This window comes from Natator depressus, chromosome 2 (assembly GCF_965152275.1).
Source record: "Natator depressus isolate rNatDep1 chromosome 2, rNatDep2.hap1, whole genome shotgun sequence".
Classification (NCBI taxonomy): Eukaryota; Metazoa; Chordata; order Testudines; family Cheloniidae; genus Natator; species Natator depressus.
Window position 1 is genome coordinate 219,128,384 of NC_134235.1, and position 18,696 is coordinate 219,147,079.

Sequence of the window (18,696 nt, forward strand, 5' to 3'; positions counted from 1 at the left end):
TGACCATTTATTGCAGTCCAGCCTGTCTGTCTAAAGGGATTTTCTCGGATTTCATTGTAAGACTACTGTAGTTCTTTGGGAGTTCACATTTGGTACTGGGTTTGTGAAATCTAATTATAACATACCACCAGTTTGAGGGGTCTGCCTTGGTTTTGACAGTCTGCCCTGAAGTAGGCACTCATGGTCACAAGCCACTCCAGCCAGCATGACAGGTACATCAGGGCATTCTGGGGACAGTGTGTGTGCAGGACAGGAAGGAGATGTAGTGGAGTGAAACTCCACTATGTATGGTCTTCCTCTAACAAACTCCCTGAGGATGCCAGCAGCCTAAAAGTAGGGCTGCCCTGTTCAGTCCTAACTTCTGCCTGGACTAGGTGGCTCTGAATCAAGGAGCTGCAACTGACTTCCTGCAGATTCACCTCCCCTGAACATTCGAGTGCAGCTCAGCCAGAGTGGAGAATCTGCGCCAAGATCTTTAAGTACCTTATATGTATCAAATTACTGCTTAAAAAAGTAACTCCATACCACTAATTGAAAGTTGCAGTTTACAAAGACTGCATATGCTCTTACATGGCAATACATAATAATAAAATTAATTAATTTAATCCAGCCAAAGGTATTCCCAAACCATTTAACTACATAACCAGATTCAAGTTTCAGTTTAGTGTATACATAACAGTTAAGCTATAATGTACAAGTTTCATTCAACTATATATAACCAATAATCAGTTTCAAGTTTCATCTGGTTCAGAAGCACGCGGCTTCAGAATTGCATTAAATTCCACTCACATCCAATGGGAGTTGAAGGTGTTCAACATCTCTGAAAATGAGGCCACTTTTATTTGAGTGCCTAATGTTAGGACATGCAAATCTGAGATTTTAGACTTAGAGGCTTCTTTGAAAATCTGGCCCTGGATATTATGGACCAAATAGCTGTCATGAATTCATTTACTGTCTAATTTCATTACTTGCAATTAATAATTGAATAAACTGCAAGCTAGTTTCCTGAATCCTCTTTATACCAAAGCATTAGATCCCATTTTATTGAAAGAATTTCTTAACCTATAACCACCACTTTTGTCATTCACTCACTTGTTTCAGACACTGTCCTCCTTCACATCTGTGGACATATATTCAGGGAGACTTCTTCCCCTAAAATGTAATTACAGTAGAACCTCAGCTTTATGAGCACCAGTGTTACGAACTGACTCGTCAACCACACAGCTCACTTGGAATTGGAAGTATGCAATCAGTTAGCAGCAGAGAAGAAAAAAAAAAAAAAGCATATACAGTCCAGTATTGTGTTAAATGTAAGCTACTAAAAAAGTAAAGGGAAAGATTTGGCAAGATAAAGAAACTGTTTCTGTGCTAGTTTTATTTGAATTAAGATGGCTAAAAGCAGAATTTGTCTTCTGCATAGTAAAGTTTCAAAGCTGTATTAAATCAATGTTCAGTCGTAAACTTTTGAAAGAACCATAACGTTTCGTTCAGAGTTACAATCTCCATTCCCAAGGTGTTCATAACTCTGAGGTTCTATTGTATGTCAGAATCCTCTTCAGTATTTATCAAGCTAAGTAGCCTCAGGTTACAAACACATACTTGACTTTTCCCAAGAATTGAATCTTTTATGTTGGATCTTTCTTTCCTTGGTAAAAATCTTTGGGGTCATAGAATATCAGGGTTGGAAGGGACTTCAGGAGGTCATCTAGTCCAACCCCCTGCTCAAAGCAGGACCAATCCCCAACTAAATCATCCCAGCCAGTGCTTGGTCAAGCCTGACCTTAAAAACTTTTAAGGAAGGAGATTCCACCACCTCCCTAGGTAACGCATTCCAGTATTTCACCACCCTCCTAGTGAAAAAGTTTTTCCTAATATCCAACCTAAACCTCCCCCACTGCAACTTGAGACCATTACTCCTCGTTCTGTCATCTGCTACCACTGAGAACAGTCTAGATCCATCCTCTTTGGAACCCCCTTTCAGGTAGTTGAAAGCAGCTATCAAATCCCCCCTCATTCTTCTCTTCTGCAGACTAAACAATCCCAGTTCCCTCAGCCTCTCCTCATAAATCATGTGTTCCAGTCCCCTAATCATTTTTGTTGCCCTCCGCTGGACGTTTTCCAATTTTTCCACATCCTTCTTGTAGCGTGGGGCCCAAAATTGGACACAGTTTTTCTGCTATCTAGTTTACCAATGTGCTTTTCTAGGGTTGCCATTACCTGCACCATCTTACTCTCCATGTACTCCAATCTGATTTCCTGACCACTGAACCCACAGAAGTAGCTAGTCAAATCTGGATTTAAATTTGATGAAATATTTGCTTACCTACTTAATGGAGCAACTACTGAACTCTGTAAGTTTGAGAACAACAGTGTGTACTTCATACCAAATAAAACACAGATAGAGACAAAAGAATTTAGTTAATACTTATGTTGTTAAAAACTAGAGCGGATATACAAAGGATTCAGTGTGCTAGTCTGCACTTAATGGGATTATTAATTGCAAGTGATGCAATTAAACGTGTAATAAATGAATTTATCAGAGCTGTTTTGTCCCAAATATATTGTGCTCTAAGTCCTGTGTATGAAACTCAGTCCAAAGAGCAAGACACAGCACAACACTGGAGCAGATTCAGGACAGAGAGTCTGTGGAATGAATCAAGCTGATGCAAGGGAAGTCTTCCCACACTATTATTTTTTTGTCCTTTGACATATTGCTATTTCATCAGGGAACCAGCTCAAAACAAAAACCTCCATGAAAAAAGAACAAACTTCTACAACTGATAGTTTGGAGAAAATGTGTCCAATGCCATCATGGAGCCAATCCCACTTCCACCCCTCATTTTAACTGACAGTTTGTGAGAATTTTCCAGCCAGCGAGTAAAGGATTATGCTGAACTGTTCTCTTGCTAGACATCTGAAAACAAAAGCACCTCACTCATTACTCAGCTAGAAGTTTCTTCAGAAGTCCTATAATTAGATTATAAAGCAGTTTACAAATAGGTATTGGCTTCACTTTTAAACTAAAACAAAAATATAGATGTCTTAGTTCAACTCTTCCTCACCATTTCAAGTCTATATGTTAAAATGCAACAATGCTTGCCCAAAATAGTTTTACATGTAGTTCTAGGTGTGGAACTTTAAATCAGTTAAGCATTCTAGCTGGCTGAGTATCCTTTACAGTATTATAGTCAAGAGCTAGATTTATTTTATTTTATATTTTTGGCTTTTTAAAGCCCCTTGGTGCCACTTATACAGTGCAAAGTGTCCTTAATAGACTGGAGAATCCAGATCCTGGTCATGTTTGAAATTTTAATATTGCTTGAGAAACTTAAATAATTGACTTATTTATTTTTTAAACCAGAGCTACGCCAACCTTTCACTACGGAGTATTTTCAATGCCATATAATACCTAATGTGACCCACTGATTCAATAGTAAGTCTTCTGGAGCATATTTTCACTGATCCATTTCACATCCATACCAACCTCTTCCTTAGATGTCTTTATAAGCTCCACGATTTTGCTCATTTTACAGACACTGAGCCTTGTCTCTGAATTTGATTGATCAAGGTTAACATGTTCTACTCATTGAAATACTTTTTGCTGTGTTTGCCTGGAGAAGGGAGCTTACCCCTTTTATTCTGGTAGCTGGAAATAGTGTTCTCTAGATGGTTTACATTAACGTAGTGGTTTCTTAAGTGTTCAGAAATAATTTTCCATTATTCAGCAGATATATATTAATAGTTATACAATAACTACTCCTCTTACAGAATATATCAAGCAAGGAAGCTTGAAATGCAAAGGAGTGAAAAGATGATATATATGCACAAATTACTACAAACCATAGGGGTCTATGAGAAATTTTAATAGACATGATACATAGATGAAATGCCAATACACTGAAACAGAGGCAGAAGTTAGTATGATTATACATGTCTATTTTTAAAAAGCAATTAATCAAAGCAAAAATATACCACATGATGAACACAATATGGACCTCCAGTAATTGAAAAGATCTTCAAATACAAATTGCCTAAAATGCATTTATTTTTGGCGATTCTTTCCCAGCAGTAAATGAAAAAACATTTCAATGTTCAGAGAATTATCTCATCTCCACAATTTCCAGTACCTACCCTCTTTATAAAATGGACTCGAAGGGAAACAACTTTTTCCCTTTTTACAATTTATTTTATAGGCAGGCATACACTAAAGTCCAATTCCTTTTAAACCAGACTAATTTTTAGATAGAAAAGGCTACATTTCTTTATAGTGCTCCCCTCAAAGACGATTTTCAGCCTTAGAGTGTTACATAGATATTGGCAAGTACTCTCTCCAAGTACATTCAACCAACATGCTCTTACCAAGATTAAAAGCTCATATATATTAAAGACCAGTTTTTATGCAGTGGAACTCCATTTTCGTGGGAGAAATTTTGCACCAACAACCAACTGCACCTCAAGGCTTAAATACTTGTAGCAAGATATATCATTGACACTTTGTGCTCACAAATCATGTGTTCTAATTACCAGTATTACATCCAGAATTCATTGTGTGCACAAAAGGCCAGGCAGACAATTGTACATGCAAAGAAAGAATTCTGGCTGAATATCTGGGCCCTAAAAAGCATCTCAAAACAGGCCTTTCAGTTTGACTCTCAGAAGCTCATTTTACAGTCCTTGGGTAGTACACAAACAGAAAAGGTCTTGTGACATCTGCAGAGGTTTTCTACGTTTCTTGATTTGTAGTTGATTTTCTGAATATTCTAGAAGAATTAAGGAAACTCATCTTTTAGAGAGCTACTAATTGTGAGGTCAGCACAATCACTGTTAGTCAACTGATTTGGGCAAGGCAAAACTGGCATTTAAATTCTAATCCTATTTCAGACAGAAGCAAAAAGGAATTAAATCAGGAACAAGCCTCTGGATCCTTGTTTGAGGAGAGATTACTTTTCTACTCCTCCTACTTGCTGCTTTTTAAGTAAAAACTTATTTGATAATATACTATACTTTCCATATACTGAGCACCACACGGAGCAGAAATACCAGCAAGGCTTTTTTGGTTTTGATGGAGCCTACTCAACCTTTTTCAGGAAAGAAATCTACGCTTTTAAGAGTATGAAAGTGGCAATGGAGCCTTCCCTTCAGAGATGCAAATTCAGAAATGGCTATGACATGTTATAAAATAAAAGAATCATCAAAATGTAATGCAACATATTTGTTCCACACATCCTCAATTATTTTCAGGATGGTACTGCTCTCTCATGCAGACATCAGACAGCTCCATACAATTTAAAGGAGATGGGGAAGGCAGAGAACAGAATGTTAACATTTGTTTCTGATGGTCATGTGACTCTCTTAATAGGGCCCACAATGAATACCATGACACTACAGTGAAACAATCCTCCTGTAAATTTCATCCCCTATTATACATCAGGCTGGAATAGTGGAGTTATTTATAAGTACTTTAAGTTGACAACCGAACACAGGCCAAACAGAATGAGAACTAACAGCAAATTAGGTGGCAAAGAGAAGTCCTATTAGTTCAGTCTCCCCAACGTCATAATTTTAAGCCCAGAAGGGACTATTATGATGACCTAGTTTGACCTACTGTATAACACAAGCCAAAGAACCTCATCCAATAATTCCTGCATTGAACCCATAACTTCTGTTTGAACTACAGTGTACCTTTCAGAAAGAGATCCAGACATGATTTAAAGATGGATTTGGTGGATTCTCCACAACTTGCAAAGTTCCAATGGTTAGTTATCCTCACTGTTAAAATGTTGCCCATTATTTCCAGCCTGAATTTATCTAGTTTCTAACCATTGCCTTTTTCTTCTAAATTAAAGAACTGCCAACAATCAGAAATCTTTTCCCCTGTAGGTCAGTGGTGGACAATCTGCGGCCCAAGGGCCACACATGGCCCATCAGGGTACTCCGCTGGCGGGCTGTGAGACAGTTTCTTTACACTGATTATCTGCAGGCACGGCTACGTGCAGCTCCCAATGGCCACAGTTTGCTATTCCCGGCCAATGGGAGCTGCAGGTTGCCCACCACTGCTGTAGGTGCTTGTAGACTATTAACAAATCACCCCTTAATCTTCTCTTGGATAAACTAAGTAAAATAAAGTTCAGTCTCTCACTATAAGGCATGTTTTGGAGATCCTAAATCATCTTTGTAGCTATTTTCTGAATCCTTTACAATTTGTCAGCATCCTTTCTGAAGCAAAGACTCCAGAATTGGACACCGTATCCAGTAATGGACTCACTAATGTAATATATTGTACTATACCATTAAGTGGATCCTGGGAACGACTGGCAGATATTGTACCAGTCCAAGAATTTTTTTTTTTTTAAATCAATAAAAATGGTACTTCAGGTGATGGCACACCAAAGCATTCACAATTGTAGGCAGACTCATCAATTCAAAGCAATAAATCAAAGGTATATAATCCAGATTACTCTGCTAATATGCTCTACTTTTTAGAATGCCCTTTTCTCTTATAGGCCTTTCTTTTTTCCAGGATTTTTCATAGATCCACCTATTTTAATATAATGTCCCATAATAGGGTATATTTTTGGTACAAAAATAAAACAAGAAAATGATTGTTTTATTTGAGTATCTAGCAGAAACAAAAACACATTAAACAATATGTATAGATTTATCTTTAATTCTCCATTCAACTTCCTGCCAAGGCAATGATGACAGAATTTCTACTGCGGAAGTAACTCTTCATGCATTCTATGAGTATAGGGAAGAACAACCTATTAGTCCTGGGACGAGGAGAAAAAACAAACCAACCAAAGGTCTAAAATTTGAACACTTATCTTCATAACTCTTTAAATAACTGATTTACAGTAATTTTCTTATAAAATAATACCTACTTCTACTACTAACTGCAAAAAGAACATTTTCTCCTCAGAGCAAGCTAAGTTCACTTTCTCTCTCTCGCGCGTGCGCACGCACACAGGAAAAGTACTTCATATATCAACATAACGTAGTGTGGAAGAATTTAAAAACAGAACAACCTATATGATCAAAAAAAATCTATGGGCCAGAGTACCACTCAGCAAAAGTTCTGAGAGCAGGTATGAACTCTCTTTATCTTTAGGTACATTCATGCCCCCAATCATGGCCTGTCTTGACACTGGTTTGGTCCTCAAATGCAACTTCAGAACAATTTCACAGTTCTAAGTTATGCCCACTTGCCTATGCTCCAGGGAGTCATTCTGGCAGTAGGGGACAACAAAAAATGTATGGACCCACTTGCTATGCCCCCATTTTCTCAATTATCTGATGATCTCATGGGATACCCAAAATCTTCAGATAATTAAGGTGCCTGCTCTGCCAATTCTGAAGTCTCCTGTCCCTGAGTGGAAACTTTAAAACCTGTAAGAGAGACTCACAGTTAAAGGACTACTAGCTAATTTCTCCAAGGCTGACTGATTTGGCAAAATTTGTCTACACTCAGGTTTATTGGGTATTCTCCTCCTGTTGCTCTGGTATTAACAATCATGGGAATGCTTCTGCAGAAAATGGCCACTGGCATTTTAAACACTTTGGGTATGTCTACACTGCAGCTGGGAATGAGACTCCCATCCTGAATAGACAGACTTCTACTACTGGGGCTTGCGCTAGCATACGAAGTATAGCAGTGTGGATATTGCTGCACCAGTGGAGGCTTGCACCAGCCATCCACAATTGGAAGCACAACTATAAGTGTATGTAACCTATGTTGTCTAATTATGCTCAGAGCAGGCATAGAAGACAAGGTGTTTGAAATGCCTGTGCCTGTCTACACTAGGACTTACACCAATGCTAGCACCAGTGGTGCAGGACCTGTAAAATTAATAAATAGCAGCAGCTTAAAATAGGCAGCACCTCATTTCATCAAACCTCATTTATCCAAAATCATTGATTATCCAAAACAAGGTTATGTCTCTTGACTGTTGCAGGGGATTTCAGATAAACTGAGATTTGAATGCAAGGGCTACCTGCCATTTAGTGCCCAAGGTCTGTCAGCTCATCAGGGCATAAGTAGAACTTTTAGTAGTCCCTCTACCTAAAAAGAAAGTAACCCTTTTGCCTTTGTTCATAGGAGCATTATCCATTGAAGTCCATAAATTTCCCCCATGCTGGGCAGCTCAACAGAGTACAGTTCAATTTGGTAGTACCTAAACTCATTTTTTCGTAAGATTCTCACTTTTGGTGTAGAACAGGTCCTGCACCACTGGTGCTAGCATTGGTGTAAGTCCTAGTGTAGACAGGCACAGGCATTTCAAACACCTTGTCTTATTTGTTGGTCTATATTTTGTCTGTTTGACATAAAAAAGGGTCTACAAATCAATTTTCAACGCTCTTATTTAAGAAACACGATTATCTGAATTAAAACAGGATATATCAGGAGGACAATTGTATCCGGAGAATAACCCCAAATTATCTAAAGTATGGGGGGGGGGTTGGGTTGGATGAAGCCTTCCGCTATTTAAGGGGCTCAAACTAATTGGTGGCAGGATCGGCTCCATCTTAAAAGACAGATTGTAAGCTCTTTGAGGCTGGGACTGTCTTTTTGTTAGGTCTTTGTACAGGACCCCTTATCCATGACTGGGGCTCCTACATGCTACCACAATAAAAAATAAATAAAATAAAAACATTCAAACTCTGCAACATTAAGCTATAGTTAAGTAGACAGAACTTCAGAACCATCAAGAGCTCCAGAGTTGGGAGTGTAAGTTTTAAGGCACTAGTGCACCAAACAATTTAGTAGCAAACTTCCCAGGATCAACATTTCACTTAAAACTTGTCTGACCTTCAACTTATCCAGAACCAGGGTTTCGACAATCAAAAGTTTGACAGCATAACTAGAACAATGTTTTAATATTAACTTTAATTTTTAGTAAATTGAGTGCTCATAAAAGGTGTCGAATGCTTTTCACAGTGCCAGTGACACTTTATTTAGTGTTGCTGGAGTGGATTTTACTGCTCCAACAAGTCTTAGTATACTCTTATAATTCATAGTTTTGATGTTACCCATAAAATACTCTTCTTTTAAATATGAACTGCAGTGTACTTATGATTTTGCAATTCCTTATTACAATGAACTTCTGCGCAGAATATTAATTCTGTGCAAATTCTGCATTGCACAGTGACACAGAATTCCCCCAGAACTAATTGTAGGATACTGTGTTTCTCATTACACAAAATGCAAAAATTCAAACTGTCTGAACTTTATAAGAACATGTGCATGCATTTGCCCTATCCTCTGTAAAATTAGCTGATGTTCCTTGCAGAACATACCAATATAGCATTAAATTTTTTAGATCATCATCTTGTTCATATGAGGGTCTGGAAAGAGGTTCCACAACCAGCATTTAAGCAACGTTCATAACATCTTAACTGAGCTCCCAAAGAAAATATTGTATAGGGAATTTTAGTGGGCAAAAAAATCAAGAGACTGACAGAAAAAGTGATACAAAGATGTTCTGAAAAAAAATCTCTCGTCCAATCAAACACGGATATCAGTCCAAGTACTGTAGCGCACAGATCAGTTTTCCAAACCAAAGAAACATCTTACACAAAAAATTTTGAAGCCTGATTTGTTAATCAACAACAAAAAAGAGAAAGTACTGTGTAAGCGGACACAGAAGGAGTTAGACAACAAACACTAATACACTTTCTATGAAAAGGCCTATATATCAAAAATTCAACTGTAGTCTGAATCACAAAAGCTCTTGCTACACTGGTCATCTTTGGCATAAAGAGTAATTGATAACCATGAAGTGAAAAATTCAACTTCAGAATGCATGTTTAAAGCACATATGAATGATCAGAAAAACCAGAAAATTTTAGATAAAGGTGTACATTGGGTTCAGAGTTACAAAGGGCTACTAAAAAAATAAAATTTTTAAGTGTGCAGAAAAGCCTTAAAAATAAAATAAAATAAAAAAAATTGTAATAAGACACCTCAGGAAGCAAGCTGTTTTTATTCTAACAGACTTTTATGCCTGAAGTGAATGTAAAAAAAACCAAAACATTAAAAATCAATTAAAACTAAACATTTCCCAAGTTAAAAAAAACACACACGTTCTTTATTATATAAATTTGTCACAACAGGTTATTTTGCATATTTTATTATAATCTGGACATGTTAAAATTTATACACAAAATAAATACAAATTAAAATGTTCACCAATGACATACCCACAAAGTAAGATTTATAAATCTATCTAAACTTCTTCCATTTCCTAGAGCAACTATTAAATATGTTAACAAATCACATAGTAATACTCACCCTAGTATTCGGTTCATTCCATGCCTAGCAGCATAATGTAATGGAGTATTGTGCTGATAGAGTTCCCCATAAGAAGTATTTGGATCGAGAGATTCTTTTAGTTGAGGGTTGCTCTCATATATTTGGCAGGCCAGATTTTCGTCTCCATTTATAAGTGCTTTGCGGAATTTGGTGGTTGTGTTTCCCATGTTGTTATTCTAGTAAATAATGGCACTATTTTCCTTTCCCTTTCAGCCACTCATTTTATGAGTCCGCAACATGTTTCACATCCTAAAATAAAATAAATAAATAAAGTTATATATTCATTTCAAATGCTGTTGTAAACCCTCTTTCTTAAAGAAGTTTGTCCAGAATTCAATGTACTGTAAACACGTATCTGAACAATTGCTTAAGGCAAGTAAACTCTATGGTGCATTATCGAAGTCCTTATATGAATAGTTACAAACCTGCCTGAGTCTCATACATAGTTTAACAGGGCACCGCTATGGGTACCCGCATGGCCCACAGTATACCAACATTTTTATGGCTGACTGAGAACAACGCTTCCTTACCTCTCGTCCCCTAACGCCCCTACTTTACTTGCGCTACATTGATGACATCTTCATCATCTGGACCCATGGAAAAGAAGCCCTTGAGGAATTCCACCATGATTTCAACAATTCCATCCCACCACCAACCTCAACCTAGACCATTCCACACGCGGTCCATTTCCTGGACATTACTGTGCTAATAAGCGATGGTCACATGAACACCACCCTATACTGAAACCTACTGACCGCTATACTTACCTACATGCCTCCAGCTTCCATCCAGGACATACCACTTGATCCATTGTCTACAGCCAAGCTCTAAGATACAACCGCATTTGCTCCAATCCCTCAGACAGAGACAAACACCTACAAGATCTCTATCAAGCATTCTTAAAACTACAATAACCAACCTGCTGAAGTGAAAAAACAGATTGACAGAGCCAGAAGAGTACCCAGAAGTCATGTACTACAGGACAGGCCAAACAAAAAAAGTAACAGAACACCACTAGTTGTCACCTTCAGCCCCCAACTAAAACCTCTCCAGAGCATCATCAAAGATCTACAACCTATCCTGAAAAATGATCCCTCACTCTCACAGATCTTGGGAGACAGACCAGTCCTCGCTTACAGACAGCCCCCCAACCTGAAGCAAATTCTCTCCAGCAACCTCACACCACATAACAAAAACTCTAACCCAGGAACCTATCCTTGCAACAAAGCCCGATGCCAACTCTGTCCACATATTTATTCAAGTGACACCATCATAAGACCTAATCACATTAGTCACACCATCAGGGGCTTGTTCACCTGCACATCTACCAATGTGATATATGCCATCATGTGCCAGCAATGCCCCTCTGCCATGTACATTGGCCAAACCGGACAGTCTCTACGCAAAAGAATAAATGGACACAAATCTGACATCAGGAACCATAACATTCAAAAACCGGCAGGAGAACACTTCAACCTCTCTGGCCACTCAGTAAAAGATTTAAGGGTGGCAATTCCGCAACAAAATAGCTTCAAAAACAGACTCCAGAGAGAAACTGCTGAGCTTGAATTAATATGCAAACTAGATACCATTAACTTGGGTTTGAATAGAGACTGGGAGTGGCTGGGTCATTACACATATTGAATCTATTTCCCCATGTTAAGGATCCTCACACCTTCTTGTCAACTGTCTAAATAGGCCATCTTGATGATCACTACAAAAGTTTTTTTTCCTCCTGCTGAGAATAGCTCATCTTAATTAATTAGCCTCTTATAGTTTGTATGGCAACTTCCACCTTCTTTGTATATATCTTCTTACTATATGTTCCATTCTATGCAGCTGATGAAGTGGGCTGTAGCCCATGAAAGCTTATGCTCTAATACATTTGTTAGTCTCTAAGGTGCCACAAGTACTCCTGTTCTTTTAACAGGGAAATAGTTAATCTATAACATATTTCCAGATAATCATATGGAAAACATTTTTACAACACACACACTTTGAACTTGGATTGTTCTATTAAAAAATATATATAAAACACTTCCTCCTGGCACATACCACTTTGCAACAGAAAACAAAGACACAGTTGCAAAGTTAACTCTTATTAAAATCCAAGTAAAATCGTTAAGGAACAAAATGGAGGGATGACAGAAATGTTTCACAAGTATGCAAGATATTATGCTGTAGGTAGAAGTTTACTCAAAGAAAAACATACCAAAATGAGCTTGAATCACCTCTGTTCGTGTAGCTGTGTGCAATTAGCACATCTCCATGCCACACGGCTATTGTACAGAGTACTATTCACCACAGCTCCTCCCCAAAAGTTCTGCTGGGCAGGATGGTTTTAAATTATGTCCAGAGCTCCACAGGAAAGATGACTAGGGAAGTCTGCTGGGCTCCCCTCTATGGCCAGAACCATCTGACTGTGGACTGAGCTAGCCACCTATAAGTCATCCAGAGGAATGGAGTTTTTTTGGTGACCTGTGACACCACAACCCACTTCCAGGTAGACTTTCCACCACCACTGAGCTCTTGGTTACACAGGCTAAACTAAGCCCAAACTCTTTATTATACAATTTGTTTTGCATAGACTTTTGTCCCTCTCAACCATCTCTCTATTTTAAAAGATCAGTGTATATTTGTAAGAATACTCATGCTTTGATTTTGGGAGTGATGATGCCCATCTGGATGAACTACTGCAAAATGAATACATCGAAAGTTATGCAGAAGTATTTGCATCTTAAGAACTCCAGGATGCCAACTATATTTCATAAATATACAAAAGGGGGAAAATGTAGCTCCTTCTTCCCTCCAGTGCTACCAAAAACGAGGGAGCTAAAAGACAGCCCTGCTTTAGCTTGGAGCCAGATTTAAAAATTTTAAACAAAACATTCTAATTTGTGCGTGTGTACATATTATAGGTGCAGCTGGCAGAGATGCCTGTAGTAATGTGGTCCAACATTTTCAATTGTAAGGCCAACTTTTAAGTTGCTTGTAACTTTACCAAACTTTAACCATTTAGGTGTCTCCCTCAAATATTTTTTGAATGTTTCAGCAAAAATGGTTCAACCTGAGGACAAGGTTACTGAAAAATACATTGCTTTTCTAATATTAAAAATTCTTACAATAGTTTCATTGAGATGCTGTACTCAGCTTCCGTATTTTGGAGCAGAGACTTCATATATGGTGAAGGGGTTGCCCTGAGGTCAGAGAAGTGTCTACTGCCATCCAAATTACAGAAATGTAGCTAATCGAGATCAATACGGCACCACCACTTGGATAGACCTCAACTAGCTACATCAAGGTTAAAAAAAAAAAAAAAACTACCTGTACCTTGTCTCTGCTAGGATTTTACATCTATCTAGATCTATATCTATATATGTCATTGTTAAAAACACAGCTATTTTTTTGCAGTGAAGACATACAATCCCCCGTCTCCCTGACCACCTTCACCCCCATCCCAGCCCATGCTAGAAATAAAGGTTCATGCAGGATACGACACAGAGAGAGTCGAAGCTCAACTTGTCAGAGATCCAGAGCTTCCAAGCTCTTGAAAAAAGGCAGCTGTTCTCATTAACAAAGATCTTGTTCATCAGAAGGGAGCCACTGCTTTAATATCAAGCTTCACTTACACACACCCATACAATCATGGAGAGAACTATGGACCATGTAATTGTGAAAAACAAACCAATCCTATATGAGTAACCAAAACATATGAACATATCACCAACAAATAAAGTTATTTTTTAGGTCTGCTTTGTTGTTAAGATGAGGGTGGATGTGAACTGTGGGTAGTAGAGGCTCAGAAAGACAACTGAGGAGTGGAGTGTTGAATAAATTAATTATTTCCTTGCCTGTTACAGTTTGCTTTAGTGGGCTATTCAGTCTAGCAACTATAATTATGTTGTTGATGGTTCTGTCCTACTATACACCCATATCCACCCAAAAAATAGCTTAAGTCCCCAAAATTTACTTACTTGAGGACTGAGCCTATGGCCCAGGTACAAAGTAACTATGTTGACATGCCTTCAACTAGGCTGGAGGGAGGTTACCAGTGGAATTCTTCAGGAATCGGTTTTGGGACCAATCTTATTTAATCTTTTTATTACTGACCTCGGCACAAAAAGTGGGAGTGTGCTAATAAAGTTTGCGGATGATACAAAGCTGGGAAGTATTGCCAATTTAGAGAAGGACCGGGATATCATACAGGAGAATCTGGATGACCTTTTAAACTGGAGTAACAGTAATAGGATGAAATTTAATAGTGAGAAGTGTAAAGTCATGCATTTAGGGATTCACAACAAGAATTTTAGTTATAAGCTGGATACACATCAATTAGAAGTAACGGAGGAGGAGAAGGACCTTGGAGCATTATGAGCCGCCAATGTGATATGGCCATGAAAAAAGCTAATGCAGTCTTGGGATGCATCAGGCGAGGTATTTCCAGTAGAGATAAGGAGATGTTAGTACCATTATACAAGGCATTAGTGAGACCTCATCTGGAATACTGTGTGTAGTTCTGGGCTCCCATGTTTACGAAGGATGAATTCAAACTGGAACAGGTACAGAGAAGGGCTACTAGGATGATCTGAGGAATGGAAAACCTGTCTTATGAAAGGAAACTCAAGGAGCTTGGCTTGTTTAGCCTAACCAAAAGAAGGCTGAGGGGAAATATGATTTCTCTCTATAAATACCAGGGAAGGAGAGGAATTATTTAAGCTCAGTACCAATGTGGACACAAGAACAAATGGATATAAACTGGCCACCGGGAAGTTTAGACTTGAAATTAGATGAAGCTTTCTAACCATCAGAGGAGTGAAGTTCTGGAATAGCCTTCCAAGGGAAGCAGTGGGGGGCAAAAGACCTATCTGGCTTCAAGATTAAACTGAATAAGTTTGTGGAGGAGATGGTATGATGAGATAACATGATTCTGGCAATTAATTGATCTCTAACTATTCATGGTAAATAGGCCCAATAGCCTGTGATGGGATGTTAGATGAGGTGGGATCTGAGTTACTATAGAGAATTCTTTCCTGGGTATCTGGCTGGTGAATCTTGCCCACATGCTCAGGGTTCAGCTGATTGCCATATTTGGGGTTGGGAAGGAATTTTCCTCCAGGGCAGATTGGAAGAGGCCCTGGGGGTTTTTCACCTTCCTTTGTAGCATGGGGTACGGGTCACTTGCTGGAAGATTCTCTGCACCTTGAAGTCTTTAAACCATGATTTGAGGACTTCAATAGCTCAGACATAGGTGAGAGGTTTATTGCAGGAGTGGGTGGGTGAGATTCTCTGGCCTGCATTGTGCAGGAGGTCAGGCTAGATGATCATGATGGTCCCTTCTGACCTTAATATCTATGACATGGCTGCAACTATTACAACCTTGGCAGTACTTCCCAAATTTTCTTCTGCATAAGCCAGGAGGTGAAAATACCACTAGTATTTTAAAGCAAATTTTTTTTTGACATTTTACTGGAGTAAGACAGACTTCACACAAAACGTGCATGACAGTTCTGGCATTTTACATTGTCAATATCACAGCCTGCAAAAAGAAATGAAAACCTTTTAAAATGTTCTCAAGAATAACCTTTAATATAGGACAGAATTTAGTTAAATATACAATGCTCTTTCTACTGATGTGACTCAAAGTACTTTATAATATGACCTAAATACTGCTAGTGCAATGAAGCATCCACTGTACAATAGCTCACAACTGAATAATACTGTTCTTCCACCAGTACTGCACTATCCACACACAAACCCAAGTCCTAGTAAGAAATGTGAAAGAATACCTACTAGCCCATGCTCAGAGGAAATAAGTAACTGTTAGCTATATTAGATATCTTTCATTCTTATATGCAGTGTTGTTATAGCCATGTTGGTCCCAGGATGGGCGCTGTACGGAGTGGTCAGAGGGTTATAAATGGTGAGACCTCTGGGATGATGTCTGTTTCTTGCATTTGCACTGGAAGTAGATGTCACTTAAGTTTTGCGTCAGGTTGTGGAGTTTCCCTTTCATATAGCAAAATTCATTATGTTCCATTGTTGTAGCTCTAATGGTCCAATAAAAGATCTCGTATCCACCTTGTCGCAGCTATATTAGAGTCAGTAATAACAATGACAGACTAACAAATATTGACTAAAAAGTGTATTAATATAGAATCACAGAACTGGAAGGGACCTTGAGAGGTCATCTAGTCCAGTCCCCTGCACTCATGGCAGGACTAAGTATTATCTAGAGTCCAGACCATTCCTGACAGGTGTTTGCCTAACCTGCTCTTAAAAATCTCCACAGATGGAACCACAACCTCTCTAGGCAATTTATTCCAGATCTTAACCACCCTGACAGTTAGGAAGTTTTTCCTAATGTCCAACCTAAACCACCCTTGCTGCAATTTAAGCCCATTGCTTCTTGTCCTATCCTCAGAGGTTAAGAAAAACAATTTTTCTTCCTCCTCCTTGTTACAACCTTTTACATACTTGAAAACTGTTATGTCCCCTCTCAGTCTTCTCTTTTCCAGACTAAACAAACCCAATTTTTTCAATCTTCCCTCATAGGCCATGTTTTCTAGACCTTTAATCATTTTTGTTGCTCTTCTCTGGACTCTCTCCAACATGTCCACATCCTTTCTGAAATGTAGCGTCCAGAACTGGACACAATACTCCAGTTGAGGCCTCATCAGCATGGAGTTGAGCGGAAGAATTACTTCTCGTGTCTTGCTTACAATACTCCTGCTAATACATCCCAGAAGGATATTTGCTTTTTTTGCAACAGCGTTACACTGTTGACTCATATTTAGCTTGTGGTCCACTATGACCTCTAGATCCCTTTCTGCAGTACTCCTTCCTAGGTAGTCATTTCCCATTTTGTATGCGTGCAACTGATTGTTCCTTCCTACATGGAGTACTTTGCATTTATCCTTATTGAATTTCATCCTATTTACTTCAAACCATTTCTCCAGTTTGTCCAGATCATTTTGAATTTTAATCCTATCCTCCAAAGCGCTTGCAACCCCTCCCAGTTTGGTGTTGTCCGCAAACTTTATAAGAGCACTCTGTATGCCATTATCTAAATCATTGATGAAGATATTGAACAAAACTGGACCCAGAACTGATCCCTGCGGGACCCCACTCATTATGTCCTTCCAGCATGACTGTGAACCACTGATAACTACTCTCTGGGAACAGTATAGGGAAATCATCAGTATTGTAAAATTCACATTTTACAATGTTTCTGATTATTAACTTCTGCCTCAAACAGTCAAGAGCCACAGGTCAGCTAGGATGGGGATCTCCTTATAAGAAGGATCTCTAGGACAGTAGTTCTCAACCTTTCCAGACCACCATATCCCTTTCAGGGATCTGATTTGTCTTGCGTACCCCAAGTTTCACCTCATTTAACAACTTGGGCTTCAGCTTTCTGCCCTGGGCCCCAGCGAGTCTAACACTGGCCCTGGCGACCCCATTAAAACAAACTCACACACAGTTTGAGAACTGCTAATATAGTTAGGGTGACCAGATGTCCCGATTTTATAGGGACAGTCCCGATATTTGGGGCTTTTTCTTATATAGGCTCCTATTACCCCCCACCTCATCCCGATTTTTCACATTTGCTATCTGGTCAGCCTAAATATAGTCTATAGGACAGTATAAACACATCACTGTCTGTATGAAATTTTCATTTGTACTGACTTTGCTAGTGCTTTTTACATAGCCTGTTGTAAAACTAGGCAAAATATCTAGAGGAGTTGATGTACACCTGGAAGACTGCTGTATACACCCAGGGGTCTTGTTTAGCCAGAAGATGATAGGTGAGGACTGTTACCTCCCCCGCTCAACTTATGCAAAGGCTGAGTGTTAGCAATTCCAAGGCCAGGCCCAGATGGGACTATGTAACCAGTGAATGTGACTACTGTGAGTTAAAGAAGGGATTCTGGGGAATAGTGAGAAGGTGCCAATCCCCTTAGCATTAAACAGTCTTGTCTGGGCCTGCTGTGGATCAGCACCCTGAAACCAACTGCCTCTGGCAACACCAGCACTGCCTTTCAGGCCTCCACAGACCTCACTCTCTCTGCACAGGTAATGACAGGCATACACCTACCCCCAAATGCTCAGAGCATTCCCTGCAGCGCCCAGTCTCTCATCCACTAAACACTTATGGAGTTACCAGGCCTGCTATTCCCAGAGAAACAGCACACACCAGCTTGTACGAGTCAGCTCTCACTCAACACTCTGCTTAACATGCAGCACTGAGATATTCTTATTTTCGCTATAAGTAGAAGTTTATCATCAACTACTAGAGATTCAGTAGATAGTGAGTTAGGATACTAGAAACAAATGGTTCTATTATATATAAAAAAATATAAAAAAAATCATAATACTCTTTCTAGAGA

At 38.9% G+C, this 18,696-nt stretch overlaps 1 protein-coding gene across 3 annotated transcripts in view; it reads right to left on the reverse strand.

Annotated features, from left to right (window-relative positions):
* ANKIB1 (ankyrin repeat and IBR domain containing 1) overlaps positions 1-18,696 on the reverse strand; it is a 167,111-nt gene that overhangs the window by 119,551 nt on the left and 28,864 nt on the right. For all 3 annotated transcript variants that reach the window (XM_074945934.1, XM_074945935.1, XM_074945933.1), the window contains exon 2: positions 10,289-10,558. In XM_074945934.1, the coding sequence (XP_074802035.1) occupies positions 10,289-10,476 (188 nt within the window). In that variant the 5' untranslated portion in view covers positions 10,477-10,558. The remainder of the gene's footprint in view (positions 1-10,288; positions 10,559-18,696) is intronic.